Source organism: Berghia stephanieae, chromosome 2 (genome assembly GCF_034508935.2).
Source record: "Berghia stephanieae isolate SIO BIC M18660-M18661 chromosome 2, UCSD_Bste_1.3, whole genome shotgun sequence".
NCBI classification, from domain to species: domain Eukaryota; kingdom Metazoa; phylum Mollusca; class Gastropoda; order Nudibranchia; family Aeolidiidae; genus Berghia; species Berghia stephanieae.
Genome location: NC_088361.1, coordinates 29,874,826 through 29,897,097, shown reverse-complemented (window position 1 = coordinate 29,897,097; position 22,272 = coordinate 29,874,826). Strand labels below are relative to the sequence as shown.

General features: G+C 36.0%; 1 protein-coding gene across 1 annotated transcript in view; it reads left to right on the top strand.

The window, feature by feature from the left end:
• Window positions 1-21,917, top strand: part of LOC144964677 (putative molluscan insulin-related peptide(s) receptor) — a 53,081-nt gene extending 31,164 nt beyond the window's left edge. Inside the window, exons 6-25 of the mRNA XM_078899186.1 lie at window positions 988-1,135; window positions 1,952-2,160; window positions 3,422-3,551; window positions 4,183-4,236; window positions 5,495-5,667; window positions 6,003-6,176; window positions 6,705-6,885; window positions 7,456-7,768; window positions 8,264-8,351; window positions 9,052-9,203; window positions 10,604-10,772; window positions 11,172-11,274; window positions 11,779-11,840; window positions 12,225-12,373; window positions 12,837-12,901; window positions 13,587-13,713; window positions 15,417-15,576; window positions 15,734-15,863; window positions 16,485-16,619; window positions 17,191-21,917. Coding sequence (XP_078755312.1) covers window positions 988-1,135; window positions 1,952-2,160; window positions 3,422-3,551; window positions 4,183-4,236; window positions 5,495-5,667; window positions 6,003-6,176; window positions 6,705-6,885; window positions 7,456-7,768; window positions 8,264-8,351; window positions 9,052-9,203; window positions 10,604-10,772; window positions 11,172-11,274; window positions 11,779-11,840; window positions 12,225-12,373; window positions 12,837-12,901; window positions 13,587-13,713; window positions 15,417-15,576; window positions 15,734-15,863; window positions 16,485-16,619; window positions 17,191-19,168 — 4,700 coding nt within the window. The 3' untranslated portion in view covers window positions 19,169-21,917. The remainder of the gene's footprint in view (window positions 1-987; window positions 1,136-1,951; window positions 2,161-3,421; window positions 3,552-4,182; window positions 4,237-5,494; window positions 5,668-6,002; window positions 6,177-6,704; window positions 6,886-7,455; window positions 7,769-8,263; window positions 8,352-9,051; window positions 9,204-10,603; window positions 10,773-11,171; window positions 11,275-11,778; window positions 11,841-12,224; window positions 12,374-12,836; window positions 12,902-13,586; window positions 13,714-15,416; window positions 15,577-15,733; window positions 15,864-16,484; window positions 16,620-17,190) is intronic.
• The last annotated feature ends 355 nt before the right edge of the window (window positions 21,918-22,272 follow it).

Genomic DNA, 22,272 nt, shown 5'->3' with positions numbered 1-22,272 from the left:
TCTCAGATATGTTGTAACCATTAAGTCACAAAAGACTTTATTTTGCAATTAATTCACATTGTCGTAACTCTTTCAGCGCCATTGGCCGCACTGTGCAGCCAGATCAGATCTGTTCTACTGGCCAATGGCCGCAGAGAGTGGCTGGTCTTGAAAGGCAAAAATAATAATGTAATCCAAACCTGCTTTCTACAAAAGTACTATAAATTGAACCAGTGGTATCATTTCTTTCATCAGAACATTCAATTGGCCTTCGGGGGTATTTTATTTGAGATTTTGTGCCGAATTCGAATGTCGCTTTGTCTTAGTATGTCAATCTCATGCTGCCTTTGTGATGGAAATATAGCCTCAGCGCTGAAAGAATTATGTGATCATGTTAGAAAATATTTGCCTCTTCATCCTATTTTTACATTGGATTTGTATTCATATGCACCAAAAGATTATTTCAGATAGCCAGTAAGTCATCATTTTTATTTAAGCTAATAAAATGAGTGGAATTATTATGCAATCGTTGAATGAAATGATTTATTTTTTTTCAACAAGTTTAAAACATAAATATGTTTTTACTAAGAAATGATAGGGTTTTCCAAGATTAGAAATGGGATGATAATTTACACAGTATTGAGGTGATAGATGCACATATTAATTTTGGTTAAGCAACCCAATCAATATTTATAATAAAAAATTCATTTTTCAGCATTTGGTTCAATCTGACTTAATATCAATTTCTAAATTATGAAACATCCCTGTAGTATTGAATAATGCTTCAAAGTTCTTTATAATACATGTGCTCAGACTTATGCTTTCAACATTTTTTTTATAATTAAAGAAGCTACACTGTTTTTGTCTTAGCAAATTTCGTAGAAGTAGGCAGGTAACAATACCTGATTGTGGCAGTAGATCATTATCAGCCAAAAAATCTTTACAAGTAAGATATATTTATTTACAAGGCTTTCGATTTTTAATCTGGTCGGTTCTTTTTGTCCACAGGCAGCGTAAACGAGGAGATGGAAAAGAATTTAGGAGAGATCCGGGAGGTCACAGGGTACATCAACATCCGTAGTTCTTATGCTCTCCTCCACCTCTATTTCTTTAAGAAGTTGGAGATCATCCGCGGCGAGACATTGGCACACCGTGGGTAAGGCGCACTTATCAGCTGTTCTAATTGAGCTTGATATGGAATATATCTGGAGTTGCATTCTAAAAGAGTTGATTGCACTTTTCAAAATATTAAGGGGAACTAAAATACTGTCTTTTATTTTAAAATTTTGCACACTTATTGTTTCAGACAGTTTTAAAAATTGCATTACAGATACTGAGGTGTTCAAGTCAGTTGTGGGCAGCGCAAAGTTGAGTCCTTGGAAAATGTTCTTCACTCAATTTTCTCACCATACTCTCGTGCAAAATGAATACCTGGCCTGTAAAAGCGTTGTCTTTGTTGAAATGAAATGATAATAGTGTCTTCAGAGATAAGATAAAATGCTGAACCCTATGGACTGTAAAAATGAATGTAACATCTTTAAGAGAGAAAAAAACAAAGGAATGAATGAAATACTTCACAAGCCAAGTTATGGAATCCCTAGGGACTGTTTATCCTGCTATGGACACTTGACCCAGATTACTACACAGGTGGCAGATTAATGCTTGAATACATAGGGTTCTGGTGGGTCCATAGAATTGGAGACTAGGGGCAGTGACAATTACTTGCTATTCTTTGGATAAGATAATATATTTCCTCTGATCTTATAAAAAAAACCAACTTTCCAAGACTGCTGGGTTCAAAGAAGAGCTGGAGATTATCCCGGTTTTCAGTTTTAAAAAGTAAATAACAATTGCTTACGATTCTTTAAATAAGACTAGTGTACTGATCGGATTCTGTTTTTGTCCACTTGCGTCAAGTGGACCCTTTTTATGTGGATGAAATGTCATTTAATTGTTGTGTTATTTCTTTCAGGCACAGTCTGGTTGTGATGGACAATGCCAATCTTCAAGAGCTTTTCCCGAAAGGCCAAAAGATCCAAATCAAACGCGGTCAGGTTGAATTTCACTCTAATCGCCGTCTGTGTCTGTACAAGATTAAGGAGTTTGTGAAGTCCCTTAATCTGACAGTGCAGCCAGGACCCCAGGACATCAGTGAACAGACCAATGGGGACCTCAAACCTTGTAAGTCATGCTTACTCCTCAACTTCCTCTGTATTATCATTCTCCTCTTTTGTTCTCTGGTATACTCCCTCCAAATCCCTCTCATTCCTCCATGACTTCAGTCTCTGATTGACCTCAACATAACACAAGATTTTTACTGTAGCTCACTGAGTTTCTAATGCCTGTACACCCTTAATGACTTTTAGGTCTTGTAATCAAAGTTGTCTGATTTTAAGTTAAGTGATCATTCTCGAATGCAGTTTTGGTATTTGATTTTATACGACCTCATTGCACCAGAGAAGTGTACAGATTTTATTATCTGGACTAAAGAATTAATGTATTTTCCTTAAACAGGGAAATTGAATTTCTTTAAAATAACTTTTCTTCCATTATATGTTTCCTGTCATTACTGCGAATTGAATCATTTTTACCTTGAGATCAGTAACAGCAATGTGATTAGGCCTGAATACAGATCTGCCACTTGTACAAATTTCATTAATATTCAAAACAAAAAAAAATATGGGAGGTTAAATTTGGCGTAATTCAGATTATTTTAGATGTGGATTTTTAATCCCAGCTTTTAAAGAGCAATTGATGAAAACATTTTTATTTTCTTTAGACAAGATTTTTTTAAAAATTCATGCATATAAGGAATGAAACCATGCATCTTCAGTTCATTCAGATATTTTCCCTTAAAATTCAGATTTTTTAATTTTTAGAAGAAATATTTGTTCATTGCCTGGAGCAGATCCATACCTGCCAGATCTTACGAATTTTTCGTAATTTTACGAATTTTAGACAAATTTCACGGCCAATTACGAAAATACGAAATTTTATGGAAAATTACAAATTTTAAATTCTCAGTAATACTTAAATAATAATAATAATAAAATAATGATGATGATGATAATAATATTAATAATAACAACAATGGTGATAATAATAATAATAACAATGATAATGATGGTGATGATGATGATAATAATAATTAAAAAGCATTTCTACAGCGCATAATCATGACGATGTGATGTTGAAGTAATCATCAATGTCAATTTGTGGTTGTTCGTATACGAGTTCATAAATTACTAATTTCCTTGTTAAATTACTAAAAAATTGACACAAATATTACTAAATTTCAAGTTTTCAATTTGGCAGGTCTGCAGATCACGTAAGTATTGTTACTGTTCTCTTGAGGATATGGTAAAATCTAAAAGTCGGGTCAGGAGTAAAATTCATTCTCACCAACTAATAAATTTCTATCCAATATTTGTTCACCATGCAGGTTACCCACGTCAAATGAGCCTGAAAGTCACTCAGATCACCCATGAGAGTGCTGTGCTGGTTTGGGAAAAAGATCTCAAAGATTCCAGACAAGTCCTGACATACAACATCAATTACAAGGAAGTTCCATCGTAAGGAAAAAAATCTCTGATGCATTTTCTTCCCATACTCTGACAAAAGACAATTTTCATTTTATTTCAAATATCAATTGGTTATAAGATTGACTCAACTTATTGAAAGAAAAAAAAGTCTTGTAGTGTATTCACACTAGATTTAGCATGAGTGGAAGTACGTGACTAGGTGTGTAGGTACAAAATTTTGTTTGAGCAAGGTTTATATACTAATAGCTTATGCAGTACATGTCAACATTTATCTTAACAACTGATATTGTATTTCCTATCCCACTGGTTTTTGCTGTGTTCTTTTCCATACTTCTTCGTTCTTAATTCCATCCATCCATTTTATTCCGAGTAGCTTATGCACGCACCTGTTTACGAAAATCTGTATCCTCCTTATACATTTCAATGATTTATAACGAAAACGGCTGAAATCCAGCATTTTAGGTCAATACCATTCTTTTCCCTTGAAATTTAGATTTTCTCCCAAAATTTTACATATTATTTTTGTTTGTTTGGTGCCCATGACAGACCTGCAAATGCTTAAATTGCGCTGTATAAAAATGTGTACTATTCACTATTCATCTATATTAATTTATTACATTATTGTCATAAGTTTCTATTTGTGTTACACTTCTCTCAACAGGGATGACTCTGATGTGAACATCTACCTGGGGAGAGATGCTTGTTCTGATGACGTGTAAGTAGTCAGTAGTTGCCTCTAAATAATGCTACTTAGGTTTAGCAAAAGTACTGTATAATGTCTCTCTCACATGATCAACCAATGGTGTAAAATCTAATGACATGTGGATCAATTACAGAATAGTGTCAATATGTGCTTTTTGATTTGATATAAACATGCCAGTGACCCAGTTTTTGCATAAGTATGCAGTGACCCTAACTATGACACCCTTGAGCTTGATCTATATGGTAAGTTGGCACACAAGACTCCCCTAACTTGAACACTTGGTTACAATTGTTTTTTGTTGATACCTCAAAAATATCTTTCCTGTAATTAGCTTTACTGAGATACTTATTATGTAGCCATACCTCTCTAATACCGTTATTGTTAATTTGGAAGCACACAGTAATGTAAAATCAAAATCAGAAAAATTGTGTGAGGTTCTAGAAAAATGTGATGCAAAAAAAATAAATAAAATAATGATAAAATAAAATAACCCCCCCCCCCCCCCCCCCCCCAATAAAAACAACAACAAAAACATCTGACCTGGCATTGAGCCTCAGAACTTCAGATTTCCAGAGAGATTTACATCAATTAAACTATAACCCCAGACCTCATCTCACTGTAAACATTCATTTCTCTGTGACGGATGATCAGATATAAAATTTCCAACCTCCCACAGTGACATTGTGGGCAGGGAGATACATGTTGTGTCTTCTATCCCCCTGTATTCGTTTTCCAATTGCTTTCTGTCTTTGTCTTGGAATGAGATTACTTAAGTTTTATACTCACCTGGCTGGAGTCCTTGGCTGGAAGGGAAACAGTCGAATGTTTAGGTGATCTTAAACTAAGTACACTGATTGTGTACACTTGGAATCTACATCTGTTCCCCATTTGTACCATTCCCCTTTGTCATACTTTTTCTTGGGTACTTTAATTTTCATTCCATAACTTTTTACTATCCCATTTTCTTCCTTTTTACTGGTGCTGATATGGCCTCAATGTATTGCAAGCGCTGTAAAACCCTTAAAAAACATAAAAACAAACAAAACAGATATTTATTATCCAACTTTTAGGCATAATATAAACTTTAATTAGGTGCGATAAACTTTAAACATGAAAATTAGACATAAGAACCACAAATGGATTATTCTAAAGAATCACTTCAAACTGACAGGTGTCAAGTACAGCCTTTATATGTCTCATACATAACTCAGGAAGAGCACTAATGATAATACATCTGTGGCATATCTCTCTGTGTCTTTCTTTAATTTAGGTGGATGAACAAAGAGCAGCAGCCGACAGAGGACAATGAGCCATTTCAGATGGGTCTTCTCCCTAAATTAAAGGCATACACAAAGTATGCTGCCTATGTCCAAGCATTCACTCTGACTACAGCCACTCACTCAGCCATGACCAACATCATCACATTCTACACCCTGCCTTATTGTAAGTACATGTTTTATTAGCCATATAACGAAACACCCCTTTTTTTGCGGGCAAAAATCTTTAGCTTCTTATATTAATAGATTGATGATCCCTAACAACTTATTTGAAAAAGTAGTCTGTTATTCTCTTACATCTTTGTTTACTCATGTGGTTAATGATAAACAGATTTGTTCTCATGGTATGATTTGTATTATTTTTCCTTCTTTTCTATATAATTTCCCTGCTCAGTTTTGCCACACTAGCCTTTTTTTTTAGAACAAATTCATGTCTGATTAATGTAGTAGTCTAACGATTATGTGTCATAACTACTCCCCTTCTCACCTCTCTTCTTTCAGATCCAACAGAGCCTTTAGATCTGCAGGTGAGTCCAACTGAGGATCCCACTGAGCTCCACGTCAAATGGAAGCCCCCAAAGCACCCAAATGGCATTGTCACCTACTACAAGCTCATATACATGAAGCAACCTTTGAACCTAGAAGACTTTGACAGAAGGAACTACTGCTTAGAACGTGAGTGTTCTCAAAATAATTTTTAGAAAATTAATTCATTCACTTCCCGAGATCAACCATAATTTTCTAGCAATATATGTCTGGTATAATGGGGAACCTTCCTTTTAAGAGGAAAATGAGGAGGAAGCGTCTGTTGTATTTTTTTTAAAGTTTTTTTTTAGAGTCAAAACTCAAGTCTTTATAGAAGGCATTTATTTCAAGTCAGATTATTTGAATTACGCCTAAAATTAAATTTTCAGCATGCGATTCACCCAGATTCAAAACCCTATTGAGACGATTGGGCACAAGGGATCGTATTATTTGGAGTTTAACAAAAGTGTGATTTGATAGGATAACCTTATGTAACCTTTGATCTTTTTAGAAATAGGGAGAATATATAATTTCTTCCTTTGTTTCCCTGAAAATAAAGTAATTTTTGACCTTAAATTAAAAAAAAAAATTATTATTTTATTATTAAAAAAATAAAATTGTGTGGCTAGATTTTGGATTTCTTACATTTGCTTTATTGTTTTTTTCCATTAAATGCAGCGCTTGTGGAGACAAAAGACAAAAGTAAGGCAAAGGTTGAAGAGGAGCAGAAGAAACAGAATGTGTCTGGAAATTGTTGTGCTTGTCCTAAGTCAAAGAAGGAGTTAGAAAAGGAGAGAGACAAACGGAAAATGGAAGTGTTCTTTGAAAACCATCTGCAGAATAATGTCTATTGTAAAAGGTGGGCAGGTCTTTGCTTCTTCTTCTTCTTCTTCTTCTTCTTCTTCTTCTTCTTCTTCTTCTTCTTCTTCTTCTTCTTCTTCTTCTTCTTCTTCTTCTTCTTCTTCTTCTTCTTCTTCTTCTTCTTCTTCTTCTCCTCCTCCTTTTCCTCCTCCTCCTCATCCTCCTCTTTCTCCTGTTCCTCCTCCACCATCACCAGCATTACCACCGCAGGCATCATCATCATCATTGCTATTATTATTATGACTTAAAAAAAAAAGATCATCATCATCATCATCATCATCATCATCATCATCATCACCACCACCACCACCACCATCATATTACTACTAAAACTACTACTACTACTACTACTACTACTACTACTACTACTACTACTACTACTACTACTACTACTACTACTACTACTACTACCACTACTACTACTACTACTACTACTACTACTACTACTACTACTACTACTACTACTACTATTATTACTATTATTATTGTCCCTTTCAAATATTTATTTATTTATTCATTCATTGATTCCATCCTGTTTATTAATATATCATTATATCTATTGTCCCAGATTTGACACCCTCCCTACCAAAGTTATCATCGACAAAAACCTGACCCAGCAGTGGGAGAACATGAATCGGGAGGGTCTCTCCATGGGAGGTAAAGATTTTTTGCAGTCCATGATCAAAGGCCTCAATGGGACCATCAACTTGGGCCCGGGCTGGGAGGATAGAATGGCTGGGGCAGCAATGGCTGCTGCGAACGCCAATGACAGGAAGAAGATGAGTTACAGCCCAATGGGAATCATAGGCGACATCGATGTGTATAACTTTACAGAGACAGTCATTAACAATTTGGAACCGTTTATGGAGTATGTCATTGAGGTAGGTGAATACTGAGCCTCAAGAAGCTGTGGACTGTAAAAAAAAAATGTACAATTATAAAGCAAATGTATCTGTAGTATTTGAAATTAATCCAATAGGGCAGTGATATCAGAGGTATGATTTAGGATATGCTTTTAGTAGTGCTTTTACATATTTGTGATTTGTTACAGTTTTTTGTTTTGAAATCCTAAGCCTATGCTGTAATTATCTGTAGAAACAGTCTTGAGCAGTTTTCAAAAAAATCATCTTTACTTTTATCTTCTATGATTGACTTGCTTATTTGGCATTCGTTCTATTTCTACATCAAAGTCAAGTAATGACACTTGTCATTTTAGTCACTTTGTCTGTTATCACTTTCCTCTCTTATACTACACTCATTTTAAAACTCGATTTCACAAAATAATTCAGTCAATTTTTGTATAATTCATTTATAGGTCTAATAGCTTGATCTGCAGATTGACAAATGAATGTTATTATTCGTTTTACCCCCCACAGCTTCAAGCTTGTCAGGATACCAGCCCCCATACAGGAGGTCTGTGCAGTAACAGTCGAGCTATCACTGCTGGAAGGACTAAAGCTTTACGTAAGTCTACGAAAGATGTTACTGTAATATTTTATTCTAGAATATCCATCAAATTTTGAATTATTATACAATCAAGTCAGGTTTTAAAAAAAACAAACCCGCAATCCTCTGAGATGTAATTTAGGTTATGGCTACCAATGTATTTATTTTGTAGTGTCCTGTACAAGAATGTAATTATAATAGATAAATTTAAGAATTTTGGAACTTATCCAGTTTATATCAGTGTCTCAGAATTTTTGTCATGAAAAATGCTCTAAACACTGAGACTTCCAAAATACCCTTTCAAAGGGTCAAAAAGTGTGAACAAAATGCTTACATTTTGAGAAGCTAATTCTGCTTATCTTTCACTGCTAGTCTTAGTTTTTTAATCAGTTGCCATTTTTTAACTTGGATAATCTGTACAAAACTCAATAATTTCATTGTTTCAAAATCACCTTAGATTGCAGTCTTTTTGTGTCTGATGTTACAAAAATGACAATGTCATACCATCATCATCTGCAACAGCCACATCATCATCTTCGCCACTACTGTAACAGCCACATCATCAGCTCCACCACCAAATATTTTCCTGTCAATTTATTCTAATTTAGTGGTTTTTATTTCAAAATACCTTTGTCTTTTAATCATATTGGTCCTGCTTGAAATCGTCAATAGATTTTATGTTACTATACATATATGCTGCTTTCTTTTGCTTTGACAGCGAGCCAAGACAATGTGAATGAGACCTCCATTACAGTAGAACATGTAACCAACACAACAGGTGACGTCATCATTCGATGGACTGCCCCGCCTCGGCCAAATGGCCTTATCTTGAAATACAGCTTGAAAGTCAAACGGGCTGGCCAGGATAATGTGAGTTGTTTGAATAAACATGGTTGACAGATTTAGAGATTCCAACCTGTACACAAATACATAGTAAATACTGTTGTGGCGGTAACAAGGAGGAGATTGATGTTAGATGTAATTAGGAGATTGACGAAGGTGGTGATGGTTTGATCATGGTCCTACATTTTGATGGGCATAGCAAGGGGCATGGTAGGGGGAATGACAACTGTTTTGACCTGAAATACCTTTAAAAATGACAAGTTTGTTCAAAACCATTGACTTCTTGAATTTAACCAAAGAAGTGAATGGCGTAGGAAGTGAAACTGCTTTTGATTTTTTCAAATTGATTTTCTCAGACAAAAATTCTCATACTGTGGTTATAAAGAAATCATATAAGCATATATATTTAATGGTCTTAAAAATCCTCTGTAATTTTAGAATGTTTCAAACTTGTTGAAGCCATGTTTTTCTTCACAATCCTTCATCTGATATCAATTCTATTCATCCTATTAAATTTTAGAGGTCTTTTTTTCAAAGATGAACTGTAACCACTTTTGACCTTGACCTAAATGATATTTCAATATGGCTGGCGTTCTTGTAAATATTTTTTCAAAATAATATATATTTTTTATAAAGTTCATTTATAATACAACATACCCTGAAAATTGCATAAGAATTAGTTGAATCATTTTATTACAATAGATTTTTAAAAAGATACACCCATAAATTGAAGAACACTCCAAAAATTCTTGGTATTTAAGGGTACCCACACCAGTAAAAACCTTTGGTATGTTGCTGTGACAATGCCTTGGTACTTTGTATATTAAGAAATGGTTGAATGGTGGTCCAGCATACTTTGTGTAAAAAGGATTTTTTTTTGTGGTGAAAGGTTTTCAATTAAAACAAAACTTTCAAGTCTGCATGTCAGCCGACACTAGCTTCTTTCATTACACTGCATGTCTACAAAAATAAAAAAGAGGATTTGCACACCATTTCCGTTTTGTGCTTTTCTTTTGTTCATTTTACCTAGGGTTTATTTTACTTGTACAGTATAAGAATTTTTTGTGCAAAACTTAATTTCTAGAGTCTTGAGTAAAGAATTTGAGATCTCTTGTTTGTTTCTCTGAAGATTGCAAATATGTTTATAGCGTTATTGGTGGTGTTGCTGACAATGAGGATGATGATAACAATAAGTTCAATAATTATATTTATTGATATTGATGATGATATAAAAGATGGTCAACAACCACGATCTGCTTCAAGATATAAACATTCAGTTCATAGTTTGTTGGCAAAAAATCCAATCGAAAAACAAAACTGGACAGAAGAAAAAATCAACAGTAATACTAAATCGGATCGATTTATTCAATGTATAGGAAGAAGAAGAAGGAAACAATTTTATAGTTGTGTACTCTTTGTGTTTCCAGCTGGTGGCCCGTGAGATCTGCATCAACCGCCGGATGTACGAAGAGATACGTGGCTATCGTCTGAAGAACCTTGATCCAGGCAATTGGACATACCAGATATTTGCCATGTCTCTCACAGGGAAGAGTTCGGAAACCAAAGAGAAATATTTCATTATAGATCAGCAACCAGGTAAGGCTCTCAGCTTTTTTTTCTGTGTTTAGATGTAAAGCTTAACAACAGATATGTAGCTGTTTGCCTCAAAACATGCATTCCTGAAAAAGTAGAGCATCAATTTTTTCAGCCTAGGTCAGCATCAGATTATTTTCACTGTTGTATTTTGAAAGAGAAATTTAGTTTCCAAAAACAAATCCATTCAAGAAAAGTCTTGTGATTGAGATTCTATGCAGACTCGATGGTGGTGGGTGCGTAAGTTGAGCTCTTGAAGAAAATCCCTCTAGCTTATTTTTTAGACACCTTTGATTTTAGTCCTTGGTTATTATCTGAAAATGGGACAGAGCTATAGAAACATCTGTCTCCAACTGGTTTTGACTGAGTAAAATTAATCTTAATCTTGGTGTTTGATTGCAGGTGAAAGTGACAACAACATTGTATTTGTGGTGGGCGTGGTAATTGCCTTCTTGTTCCTTCTACTCATCGGTTTGTTGATTGTCGTAGTCTTGATCAAACACAGGTAACTATAGACTTCTCACATTTATTATCTTCTCTTCATTTTTACATCCTTATCTCCTCCACTTTCTTCTTCTTTATTTACACTTCCTAGCTCCTTCTTCCTGCTCCTCTTTCTCCGCCACATTTCTTCCTTCTCCATATTCTCCCTTTTCTTCTCCTCTCTCTTCTTTAGATCCTCCTCATCCTACTCCTCCTCCTCCCCCTCCTCATAATGTAAGTATCATCCAAACAATTTTGTTCATTAGTCATCAAAGAGGTAAAGTTCCATTATTAGATTATGAAATATGAGCTTGGGCCAAAATTCACAACTTTGTAAAGAAATGAATATCAAATGGAATCAAATATTATTCAAACTCCTTATGTAACAAACAGAATAACTACTTCTACTAACCCTCCTCCCCCTCCTCTTCTTTTTTTCTTCTCATCATCATTATCCTCTTACCCCTTCTTCCTTTCCTCATCTCCCCTCACAGATATGTAATTTTTTATTTTGATGACTTTCCAGATACCAGGCAAGGGATGTCACTGTCATATCCGAAAACAGGAACTACCTAGCGTCATCCGATTGTAAGTAACAAGTATTTCTTCCATCTCTTGTTTTGTTGGTCCCTTGAATTGTTGTATCTCAAAGTTAAAAGTTTTAGACCTTCGATGTGTAGAAAGTTACTTAAGCCTTAAAGGCAAGACAGTCATTTTCATATCATTATTATTTCTCACAATTTTTATTTGGTTATAACTTCATAGCAATCTGTCTTTACCAAGAGAGCAGTGATACTCAAGTCGTCAGTAAAACGTGAGTCAAGTCACATTGCAGTTAGTGCTTTAATGATAAAGACAATAAGATGTGATGTAGGATAAGAGTCAAATTGAATCCCACTTATAGAGGGTTAAAAAGATAAGCAAAAAAATAATTTTTAAAAATACATGTACAATTTTTTTTTCCCCTTTCAGTGATCAATACCATGGACGGCTGGGAGGTGGATAGGGACAAAATCAAATTGCTCCAGCCCCTGGGCAAAGGTTCATTTGGAATGGTCTACAAGGGAATTGCGAAGGGAATAGGGGAGGACCCAGAGGAAGAGATGTGGGTGGCTGTCAAGGTAAGGACGACTATTTCATTTTAGATTTAAGAATATACCATGAATCTGTACTACTAATATTTTATAAAATTGCAAATTTATATAAATTTTAAGATCTGTGTATATTTCTTAAATACAAAACAAATAATTTGCCCTCTCTTTGTTCATCATTTCAGCAGGCTTCATTGCCCATTATAGCTGAATTGTCATGAAATAAATTTATAATGATTACATAGTATCACTTTAATTATTTTTATATTAGAGATAAGGGTTTAGCTATAATTTGATCGGTATAAGACAACCCAACTCAAAGGTGTGACAAACAATTTTGTCATCATGAAAATAAACAATTAATGTTGTATGATCTGTTGATTATAAACATTTCTGTTGATTATAAACATTTTCGTCTTTGGTATGACATCTTTAACCTAAAGTTGATGGGTTAAATAAATGTTTTCATATAATGCACTATATGCCATTGCAGACTGTCAATGACAGAGCAAATTTCTTTGACAGACGAGATTTCCTGAAGGAGGCCACGACAATGAAGTAAGAATTTTATTTAGTGTATAGCTTATTAATTTCCAAATATGTAGATCTTCACTCTTTTGACTATCCAATCAACTTTATTTCTAGTGATGCAGAAATTACTTTAAACTATCGCAAGCACCATAATAACCCTTTTAGAAAAAATACAACATAACAAACTAAAAGAAACAGTGCGCTGTAGAAGTTGAAATTTGTTAATGATGGTCTTGTCATGTTACAAAGACAAGAAACTTCAAGCGTAGTTATTGATTGATGATCATGGTCCGAAACCTCCGGCTCCATTTATGCCCATGGTTTAGGATCTCAAATATTTTGCCCCAATCCAATCAGATGTATATGAATGGACATCAACAGGGAGTGCTTATAATTCTAAAGAAAATGTTCGTACAAAAGTTGTTCATTATAATTGTGACTTGTGCTGCATGAATTGGAAATGGGAGTATTGCGAAGTGTATATGGGGAAAGTGAAATAATGGAAATTGGCTATTTTGCCATATAACAGCAAAACATTCTTTTTTTCTTCCAATTTTTACTGGAAAATGAAAAAAATAAAATTGTATTGTTATTTACTTCTATATGCCAGGCATGTACATAATTATAGTTATTTTATTTATTCCAATATAACTGTAATTTTGTCATACCCTCATCCCAAACAAACTCACACACACACTACCTACTCTTGCAGGGCATTTGATTGTTATCATGTAGTCAAGCTGTTGGGTGTAGTCTCCACTGGCCAGCCTGCTTTGGTCATTATGGAACTCATGGCTACTGACCTTAAGAATTATCTCAGAGAACACCGACCTGATGAGGTATGGATAGACCTCTCTGTCTGTCTCTCTCAGTCTCTCTCTCTCTCTCTCTCTCTCTCTCTCTCTCTCTCTCTCTCTCTCTCTCTCTCTCTCTCTCTCTCTCTCTCTCTCTCTCTCTCTCTCTCTCTCTCTCTCTCTCTCTCTCTCTCTCTCCCCCCTCTATTCTCTCTCTCTCTCTCTCACACTCACTGACAGGAACAATTGCTTGCTATCCTTTTACCAGGATGTTTGGCAAATGATTTGCCTTTACAGTGCCATCTTTTTATCTCTCATTCGTCTTAAATATCTCATTCATTGTGTTTTTTTGAAAACGTAGATCATCATCTGTCTTTATTAGACCTGTAAATTCTCAGTCAATTAACTGAAATCAGTCAATTTGTCAAATTCAAATATTTAAAAAAAGGAAAGAAAGAAAGAAATAAATAAAAAAAGAAAGAATTCACAAATCGTAGTCCATGACCGAAAAGTAATTAGGAGTGTTCCACAGCGCTACGCATAGCTCATGGGGACCGTTTATATTAACGATGTATATATTGCCAAGACTAAGCGATGCTTTTTATAAAAGGCGTGTCTGAACACTTCCCTGGGTATTTTCACACATCCTTCGTTAAATTATTTTCTCACTTTCCAAACCCGTCGTGATCCCAACTGTAGCCAATTTTAACTGAGCCACCGAGCGATAAATTTCACTGTTTCATCTAAGCCAAAATTGACCACATTTACCTGGCGAGTCTCAAAACTATGATAAAGTAAATTGCGAATGCCAGAAGTACGTTATGTAGACACCTTCAAATCGAAAGTTAGGATAGATTGCTACAAGCACATTTCGATTGCCTCACGTTGTAAACAAACTGGTTGATCGTTTCTTCACTGATTGAGTACCTGATTATAAGGAACAATGATAAGTAGCCTAATTAATTCCCGTGCAAATCAGGACGTTTTCTGCCATTGTTTTGCTCAAGCCCAAGCGAGCTTGCTGTTTTGTGGCGATTTACCTTCATTTCGATTCTTTGAATTTTTCCGCTACGCCTGCCGAAGTTTCTTCTTGATAATTCACTTCTACTTAATAATTCAGTGTATTGGCCTGAAGTCACATTTATTTGGTTTTTTTTTCTGTCATTTACTGATTGAAAATCAAGTTTGCTCATTGCTACATTATTCTAATGTTCTCACAATGGCTGAGCTGTTCGTGGATCGCAATTCAATTCAGACTTGTCGAGCATCGATAAAGATGTGAGGAATAAATTCAATTGGTCATGGCTAGAAGTTAAAGATGATAATGGTGATTATTTTTCTGACTATGTCAAAAAAAATTCCAGAGGCAGGAATATGACTTTGATGAAGTCATCTTTACCTATATGAATGACATGCTTATTTAGCATTCCTTCTACATCAAATTATGGCAGTCATACTTCCAGTAAGAAATAACACCCACCATTTTAATGTATTGTATTTATCACTCTGCTCTCCAATGATGCCCTTATTTAAAAAAAAATAATTGAATCTTCAGTTTGTCGAGTTTCAGTCAATTTTTATAGAGCTCATTTACAGGTCTACTTTATAAATTGTTGAAGCTTCTATTCCATTTTGTTACTGTTATTTATTACATAGAGCCTCAAGCTGCAACATTTGTATTATATTGGTGTATAGCAGAGATGGCCTTCTCCTTGATATACTTCTATTTGCTTATTCACCATCCTCAGCTTGAGCCTGGAATGAATCCCCCACGGATACAAGACATCCTCCAAATGGCCGGGGAGATTGCCGATGGAATGGCTTATCTAGCAGACAAGAAGTTTGTACACAGAGACCTGGCAGCCAGAAACTGTATGGTGGCTGAAGATGCCACTGTCAAAATTGGAGGTGTGTATTGTATATACTTTGTGTTTTTTTTTCCTGCACTTGCATAGAGGCATTCACTTATGGTAGTCATCATCATCATCAGCTTCATCTTTGTCATCATCTTTACCCCCACAACTGCCATCATGCTAAACACTACCTTATCACTGTCTTTACCCAGATTTTGGAATGGCCCGAGACATCTACGAGACAGACTATTACCGAAAGGGAGGCAGAGGAATGCTTCCTGTACGCTGGATGGCTCCTGAGTCACTGAGAGATGGTGTCTTTACCTCCCTCTCTGATGTCTGGTGAGATTTTATCACACTTCCACCTCTCCCTTTCATGACCAACAACTTCACCACTTTTTTTCCATTCTCTTTTTGTGTGTGATATCATAAGGCTGTTGTTGTGCACCATAGTTTTATTATATCGAGAGGTTTCTATAACCTATTTGATCTATCTTTGGGTTTCAATCAGTGGGCATGACTGAAGAGGTCAACTGTCTTTGGAATTTTTACTCTGGCATTCATTGGGCTGAGCCAAAGTTATTCAGCTCATTTGTTAATTCAGTGCAACTTAAGTATATATCTGAACGCCATTTCAACTGGTTTTCCTTTCCAGTGTACAGTAACTTGAAGAATATCTGACTGAATCTACATGATGAAACTGTAAAAGACAGCAGGATATGGGCAGCTTAAATGAAATAGCGTCCTACATATGTTAGTAGATGCCAAGTCTTATTTTTAGGATAAGAGCTTATAATATTATATGCTGTATAGCTGTATTGGCTTGCAGTATATTTTTTCAACTTTATGATGCATTTTCACAACTATCTGTAATTCCCTGTCAAAAGCCAAACTTTCATTTTATTGCTTTCAATTGTCTCCATATATGTCATTTTCACTGGTTCTTATTTTTTTTATTATTAGGTCTTACGGGGTCGTTTTATGGGAAATGGTGACTCTGGCCGCCCAGCCCTACCAGGGTCTCTCCAACGAAGACGTGGTTAAGTATGTTTCAGATGGAAACACCATGGTTGTCCCTGAACAATGTCCTAAGCAAATGTGAGTTGTTGCATAATTGGCTAGATTTGAGATATGGAAAAGTGGAGAATTTTCATTCAAGACTTGAAAATTTGTCCTTTCCTTTTTCTCTTCTTACTCCGCCTCCCCCTTCTTTTCACTCCTCCTCCTCCTCCTCCCTCTTCCTCCTCCTCCTCCCTCTTCCTCCTCCTCCTCCCTCTTCCTCCTCCTCCTCCCTCTTCCTCCTCCTCCTCCCTCTTCCTCCTCCTCCTCCTCTTCTCTTCTTCCATCCTCCTCTTTTTTCCCCTCCTTTTTCTCCTTTTCTTCTTCATCTTCTTTCTCCTGATTGACAGAGAACATGTACAAATAGGTCTTAAAGGTGTCTTGCCTTGTATAATTGGAATTTTAGTTTTCTTACAGCCTGTTTTGAGAATAAATGCATCATTGTGAAGTGCATTAATTGTTTTGAAATTGGGAAAATCTGGATGATGAATAGTTTTTATGTTTTTTTTTTGTTTTTGTTTTTCTCACTCTCCTATAAAATTGACTGATTATATTATAGTAGAAATGTACTATATAATTGGACACTTATTTATTTTATTTTTTTTCACAGGGAGATATTAATGAAAAAGTGCTGGAAAAAACAGCGAGAGCGGCCAACTTTCCTGGACATCATCCACTACCTAGAACCGTACTTGAGTGCCAAATTCAGGGAGTTGTCTTTTTACTTCAGTAGCGGCTCACATCGTTCTCACAGAGGAGACGGGGGAGGTTGTGGTGGAGGTGTCGGTTTGAGTGGTTCTCCTCCTCATGACGTTTTTGAGAAAGAGTCTGAGAGTAATCTTTACTCAAAGACCAGTGGAGCATTTGCTTGCCACCCATTGTCGGGCACCAACCCCTCTGACCTAGAGTATCAATCCCAATCCTCCATGCATTCTGGAACAGAGGAGGGTATCAATTCCCAGGCTGACTTGGAATTCTGTAAGGATAAGTCACCCTATAATGGAGGACATTCCACGACACTGGAGGGAGACGACACAGATTTCTCCCTTCGTCCACTACAGGGTCACAATGGACCAAGGGGGGATATTGCCTCTTACAATAATAGTACTGATAATAGTAATATGAATTATAATGATAATAGATACAATTGCGATGGTGATGCTGATCAAGAGGAAGATGATGATGATGAAAGTGACGTCAGGTGTTTAATGTTAGGGGGTGGGAGTGGAAGTGGTGGTGTCCAAGCCACAAAAATCCAGGGTTCCCCCTTTTACCCATCCCCTTTGTCTATGTCACCACCACATGAACCGGATGACATCAGCACCCATCCTCAACCATCGTCACCATTTGCCAATCAGGGTCAATTTGAGCTTCAACCATTGATCGCTCCATCTGCAAATCAAGAAGATGGTCACGATTTGATGCCTGGGGTCACCTCCACCTCTGCACCATCTTTATCAACGTCATCCCCATCATCTTCATGGAACCCTCATCCTCACCACTATAAAAAGAGCAGCTTGCCTACCAACACCGATACTAGTCCAGTCAACAACGGTAACACCCACAAACACCAGATGTTGTCTTCTTCCCCAACAAACTGTTCCCCTGTCACACAAACGACAACCCCCTCGGACTACTTGGGTTACAATCCCAGTCCATCCCGCTCCCACCCCCCATCACAACTAGATAACATAACCCCCATCACTCCTGCTAGCTCAATCTCTGCCACCCAAGACAATTCAAATCAACAACCAGTCGCTAGTGGGCTGTGGGGCACTTTATCACAGCCACCCGCATCTTTACCATCATCATCCTCTTCACTATCAACACCACCACCACCATCATCATCATCATCATCAAATAGAGAAGGGGGAGAATTGGATAGACTCTTGTGGCCTTCTACAGGATCTAGTAGAAATAACAATAAAAATAGTAATAATAACAATAGTAATAATAGTATTAGTCGTCCGTCATTACGACTACCTGTACTCAATCGGCCCCCCGGTGGCAGTTTTCATCAAGCTCCACCCACTAGTCTTAGCAGGGGTGGTGGCTCCACACTCTCACAGGGAGACACTAAAAGTGACAAGAGTGCTGGTTCACAAAGTCCTGCCAATGCCCTGTCTGGCAACTCGGGTATTCCAAGCCTACCTGTTGAGCCAGCTGGAAGATTAACGGAGAAATTAGGAAATATAGGTGATGGTGATCGGATACCACCGTTACATACAGCATCATCATCATCACCACCATCATCATCATCATCGTCATTGCCAACACCACCACCATCATATTCATTGCCGTCATCACGCCTCAATCAGCCCTCCAAATCGATATTATCATCATCTTCTAACCCTTCACACGGTACCAGTGGTAGCAGTGCTGTCTTAGACACACAGGCCACTTCTAGCGATGGGAGCAAGGATAACACCAAAAGCAACAAGAGCTCAACAGGAAGTAGTAGTAGTCACACCTCCATGCCACTCATGAATGGATACACCAACGGCCATGCCCCGAACCCTCCTCCTCCATCGTCGTCTTCATCATCTTCTTCCTCTTCATCTATACAACCTCAGACTGCTTTATGCTGACCCTAATTCTACCTATACTACTACCATTACCACCACCAATGAGAACAACAGCTGTTTTTTTGTTGTTATTTTTTTCATCTTTTTTTTTTTAATCAGCCTTGAAATATGAAATAATGTGAGACATAAATTGGGGATTGGAATAAGTTTTGGAATAGTGTTTTGTTGATTGTGAAATTCTGATGGATTATATTACACTGGAATTTGTATTAGACAGGATGTATGTCACTGATTGACCTTTGTTAAGAATTGTCTTTGAGAAAAGTCAGATCATATGACAAGAGGACAATTTATTGAAGAAGCCAAAACCAATTTTGGACATATTCGAATTATGTGACCAGGTTTGAAAGAATTTAGTACTTTTTTATATATTTCATTTTACCTGCTGATGAAAAGATTGGTAACCCCGTTTGTGTATGCATGTGTTTGAATGGTTTGGTGGTGGTATGTGTTAAAAATGATATTATCATCAGCAAAACTTTCTACCCAGCCTTAATGTCTACCATCATTTTATTGGCGTCGCCACCATTATCATCTTTATCATTACCATCATCATCTTTATCATCACTATTTTCAGTTTTTACCCACTGTACATTTCCACCCCATGTGTTGATTCAAGTAAATTATTTCCATCATCTCCCCCATGGCCCCGTACCCCTACACACAAATTGTACATTACCAGCCACATCATTATCGTTTGCCCAAATTGGGTCCCTTGCTCATCTCCACCACTCCCAGACCTGCCTACTTTTACAAAGAATTACGAAATTTTGGCTCCTATTTCAGAGCGTCATGAGCATCTCTAAGCCATTAGAATTTATTGAAAATCAAAGTTGATGCCATACTACATAACCATGATGATTTTGAAGTGCTATTTAATCTTTGGGAGGATAAATTGTTCATTTTTAAAGTTAACTATAGCAACTTCCATTTTTATCTCCTAAAAATTGTGAATTTTAAAGATTTTCAAGTTGACAGGTCTGCATTCCCATCCCTCGATGCGTTTCCCTTTTTGTTGTCCTCCACTCATCTTTCATTTCTCATTTTGGAGGTTACTTTCCCTGTATATTTTTCTTTACATTTTTGACCCTTAATAAATGGGCTTGATTGCCTTCTTTGCTGATATCATATAATATCTGAAAGTTTCTACCAGGAGAGCAGTACAAAGATATAAGATTTCGCTTGGAAGTCAGATTAGTGTCTTTGTTACAGCTTATTCTGATATAACATTCAGGTATGGAGTTATTACTCTCTGTTATCCATGGCCTTTAAACTGGTATTATGTAATTGTGAACTAGATGCTGATATAAATAATATTGAATTTAAAATTATAATACGATTCTTGTAGTAAAAGCAAGCTGTGCTGTTTTTAAATAACTGCAGAGTTCATATGCAGAGGCTTCAAGTATACTATCTGTCTATCCTTTACAAGGATATAATATTTTGTTTGATTTTGCCAAAATTAAAACAAAATTTCACTGACCATCTCCTGCGCAGTTCATGGTGGGAAAAATAACTATATACACTTTCTATATAGGTGGACTCGGTACTTTTGTACACAATAAATGTTAGAAAATTCTGGGTTAGGGATCACTAAAAGTCATTCTGTGATAGCCATTGTTGTCAAGCATCATTTTTTTTTTTTACAAAGAGTTGATACTTTTTTCACCTAGTAAATCATCTCTCGATTATATGTCTTGAGTGTATGTGTCCTTCTTAGCACGAATCTTTGTCTGTGCCTAGATGGGACCTTTAGGTAATGTCAAAATAGGCACAGGGAATCCTCTTCTGTTCCCTATTTGAACCTGTTTTCTTTGGTGCTCTTTTAACAGTAAAAGGGGAAAAAATTATCATCTCCCAAATATAAGCTTCAGGAACGGTAAGATGGTAGGAATGAAGTCATGAACAGTCAGAGATAAAAATTGTCTCACATGGGATCCATGCCGAAATGTATTTATTTATTTATTTTTTTTTAAAAGAGGAATACACTCGAATATAAACATATATATATTTTTAATAATCTATATCGGTTCAAACCAGAGAAATGGTTTAACTCAAACTAAGCACATTGATAGTTTGCTCTTGGAATCTACTTCTGTTCCCCATTTGAACCAGTCCCTTTTCTCTTACTTTTTCTTGGTTGCTTTTAATCGTATGTCACAAGTCTAGAATTATTTTCATTTTCTCATTTTCTTCTTTTTCACTGGGACTGAAATGACCTACAAGTGTCGGAAACATCATAAAACCCTTAAAAACGAAAAACATAACATTTAATAACTCATGTGTGTTGGAAACATTGTAATATTATCAAAAACAAAAAGTTGAAATTAAAATTTTTCTAAATAAAATAAAATGATAAGATATATGAAACTTTAGTTGCTGCATTTTATGAATTTGAGCAACAGTAATAATATCGAATAATCAATGCACTTTGCAGGTGGTCTCTAGCCAACAGCAACTCTCTTATACATGTAGGACAAAACATGAAGCCTGCTAAGTGATGTTATAATTTTTTCCCCCGACCAAGACAATGCTGTTAAGGCCAGATATTCATTTTACACATGCTGCTAGAGTGGGACTGGACCGAAGGCTAGTGTCATACCACAAAATCACATAACCACATCTAGACTGACTTGTTTTCCTCAATATATACAAAATCAACTTAGGTTACATATTTTTACTTTTAATGAAGTCAGCATCTAAGTCACACAAACAAAATACCTGTTTTAGGTGTTCGTCAATGAAATAAAAACATAATTGAAAAGAAACTCAGTCTCGCAACCAAGGGGATTCTGGATTCATTCCTTAGTTTGTTTTCATCTACCTGTGTTTATTTATGATCTTTGCCTGAAAAAGGTTTTTAAAATTCTCTGAAATTGTGGATTTTGCTTTCAAAAAGACAATATAAAACTTAAAGACATTATTTTTTTCTCATCTTTTATGGTTGCTCTGATGTAGTCCATTCTTTTGTGATTTTTTTTTTTTTGTTGTTGTCATAGTTTGTATTTTTCTTTGATATGTTGATGTCAATTCATTTCGGCATTCTAAGTAAAAGAGTCGTAAGCTGAATATACTGCCATGCACTGACATATAACTTTGTTCAATTT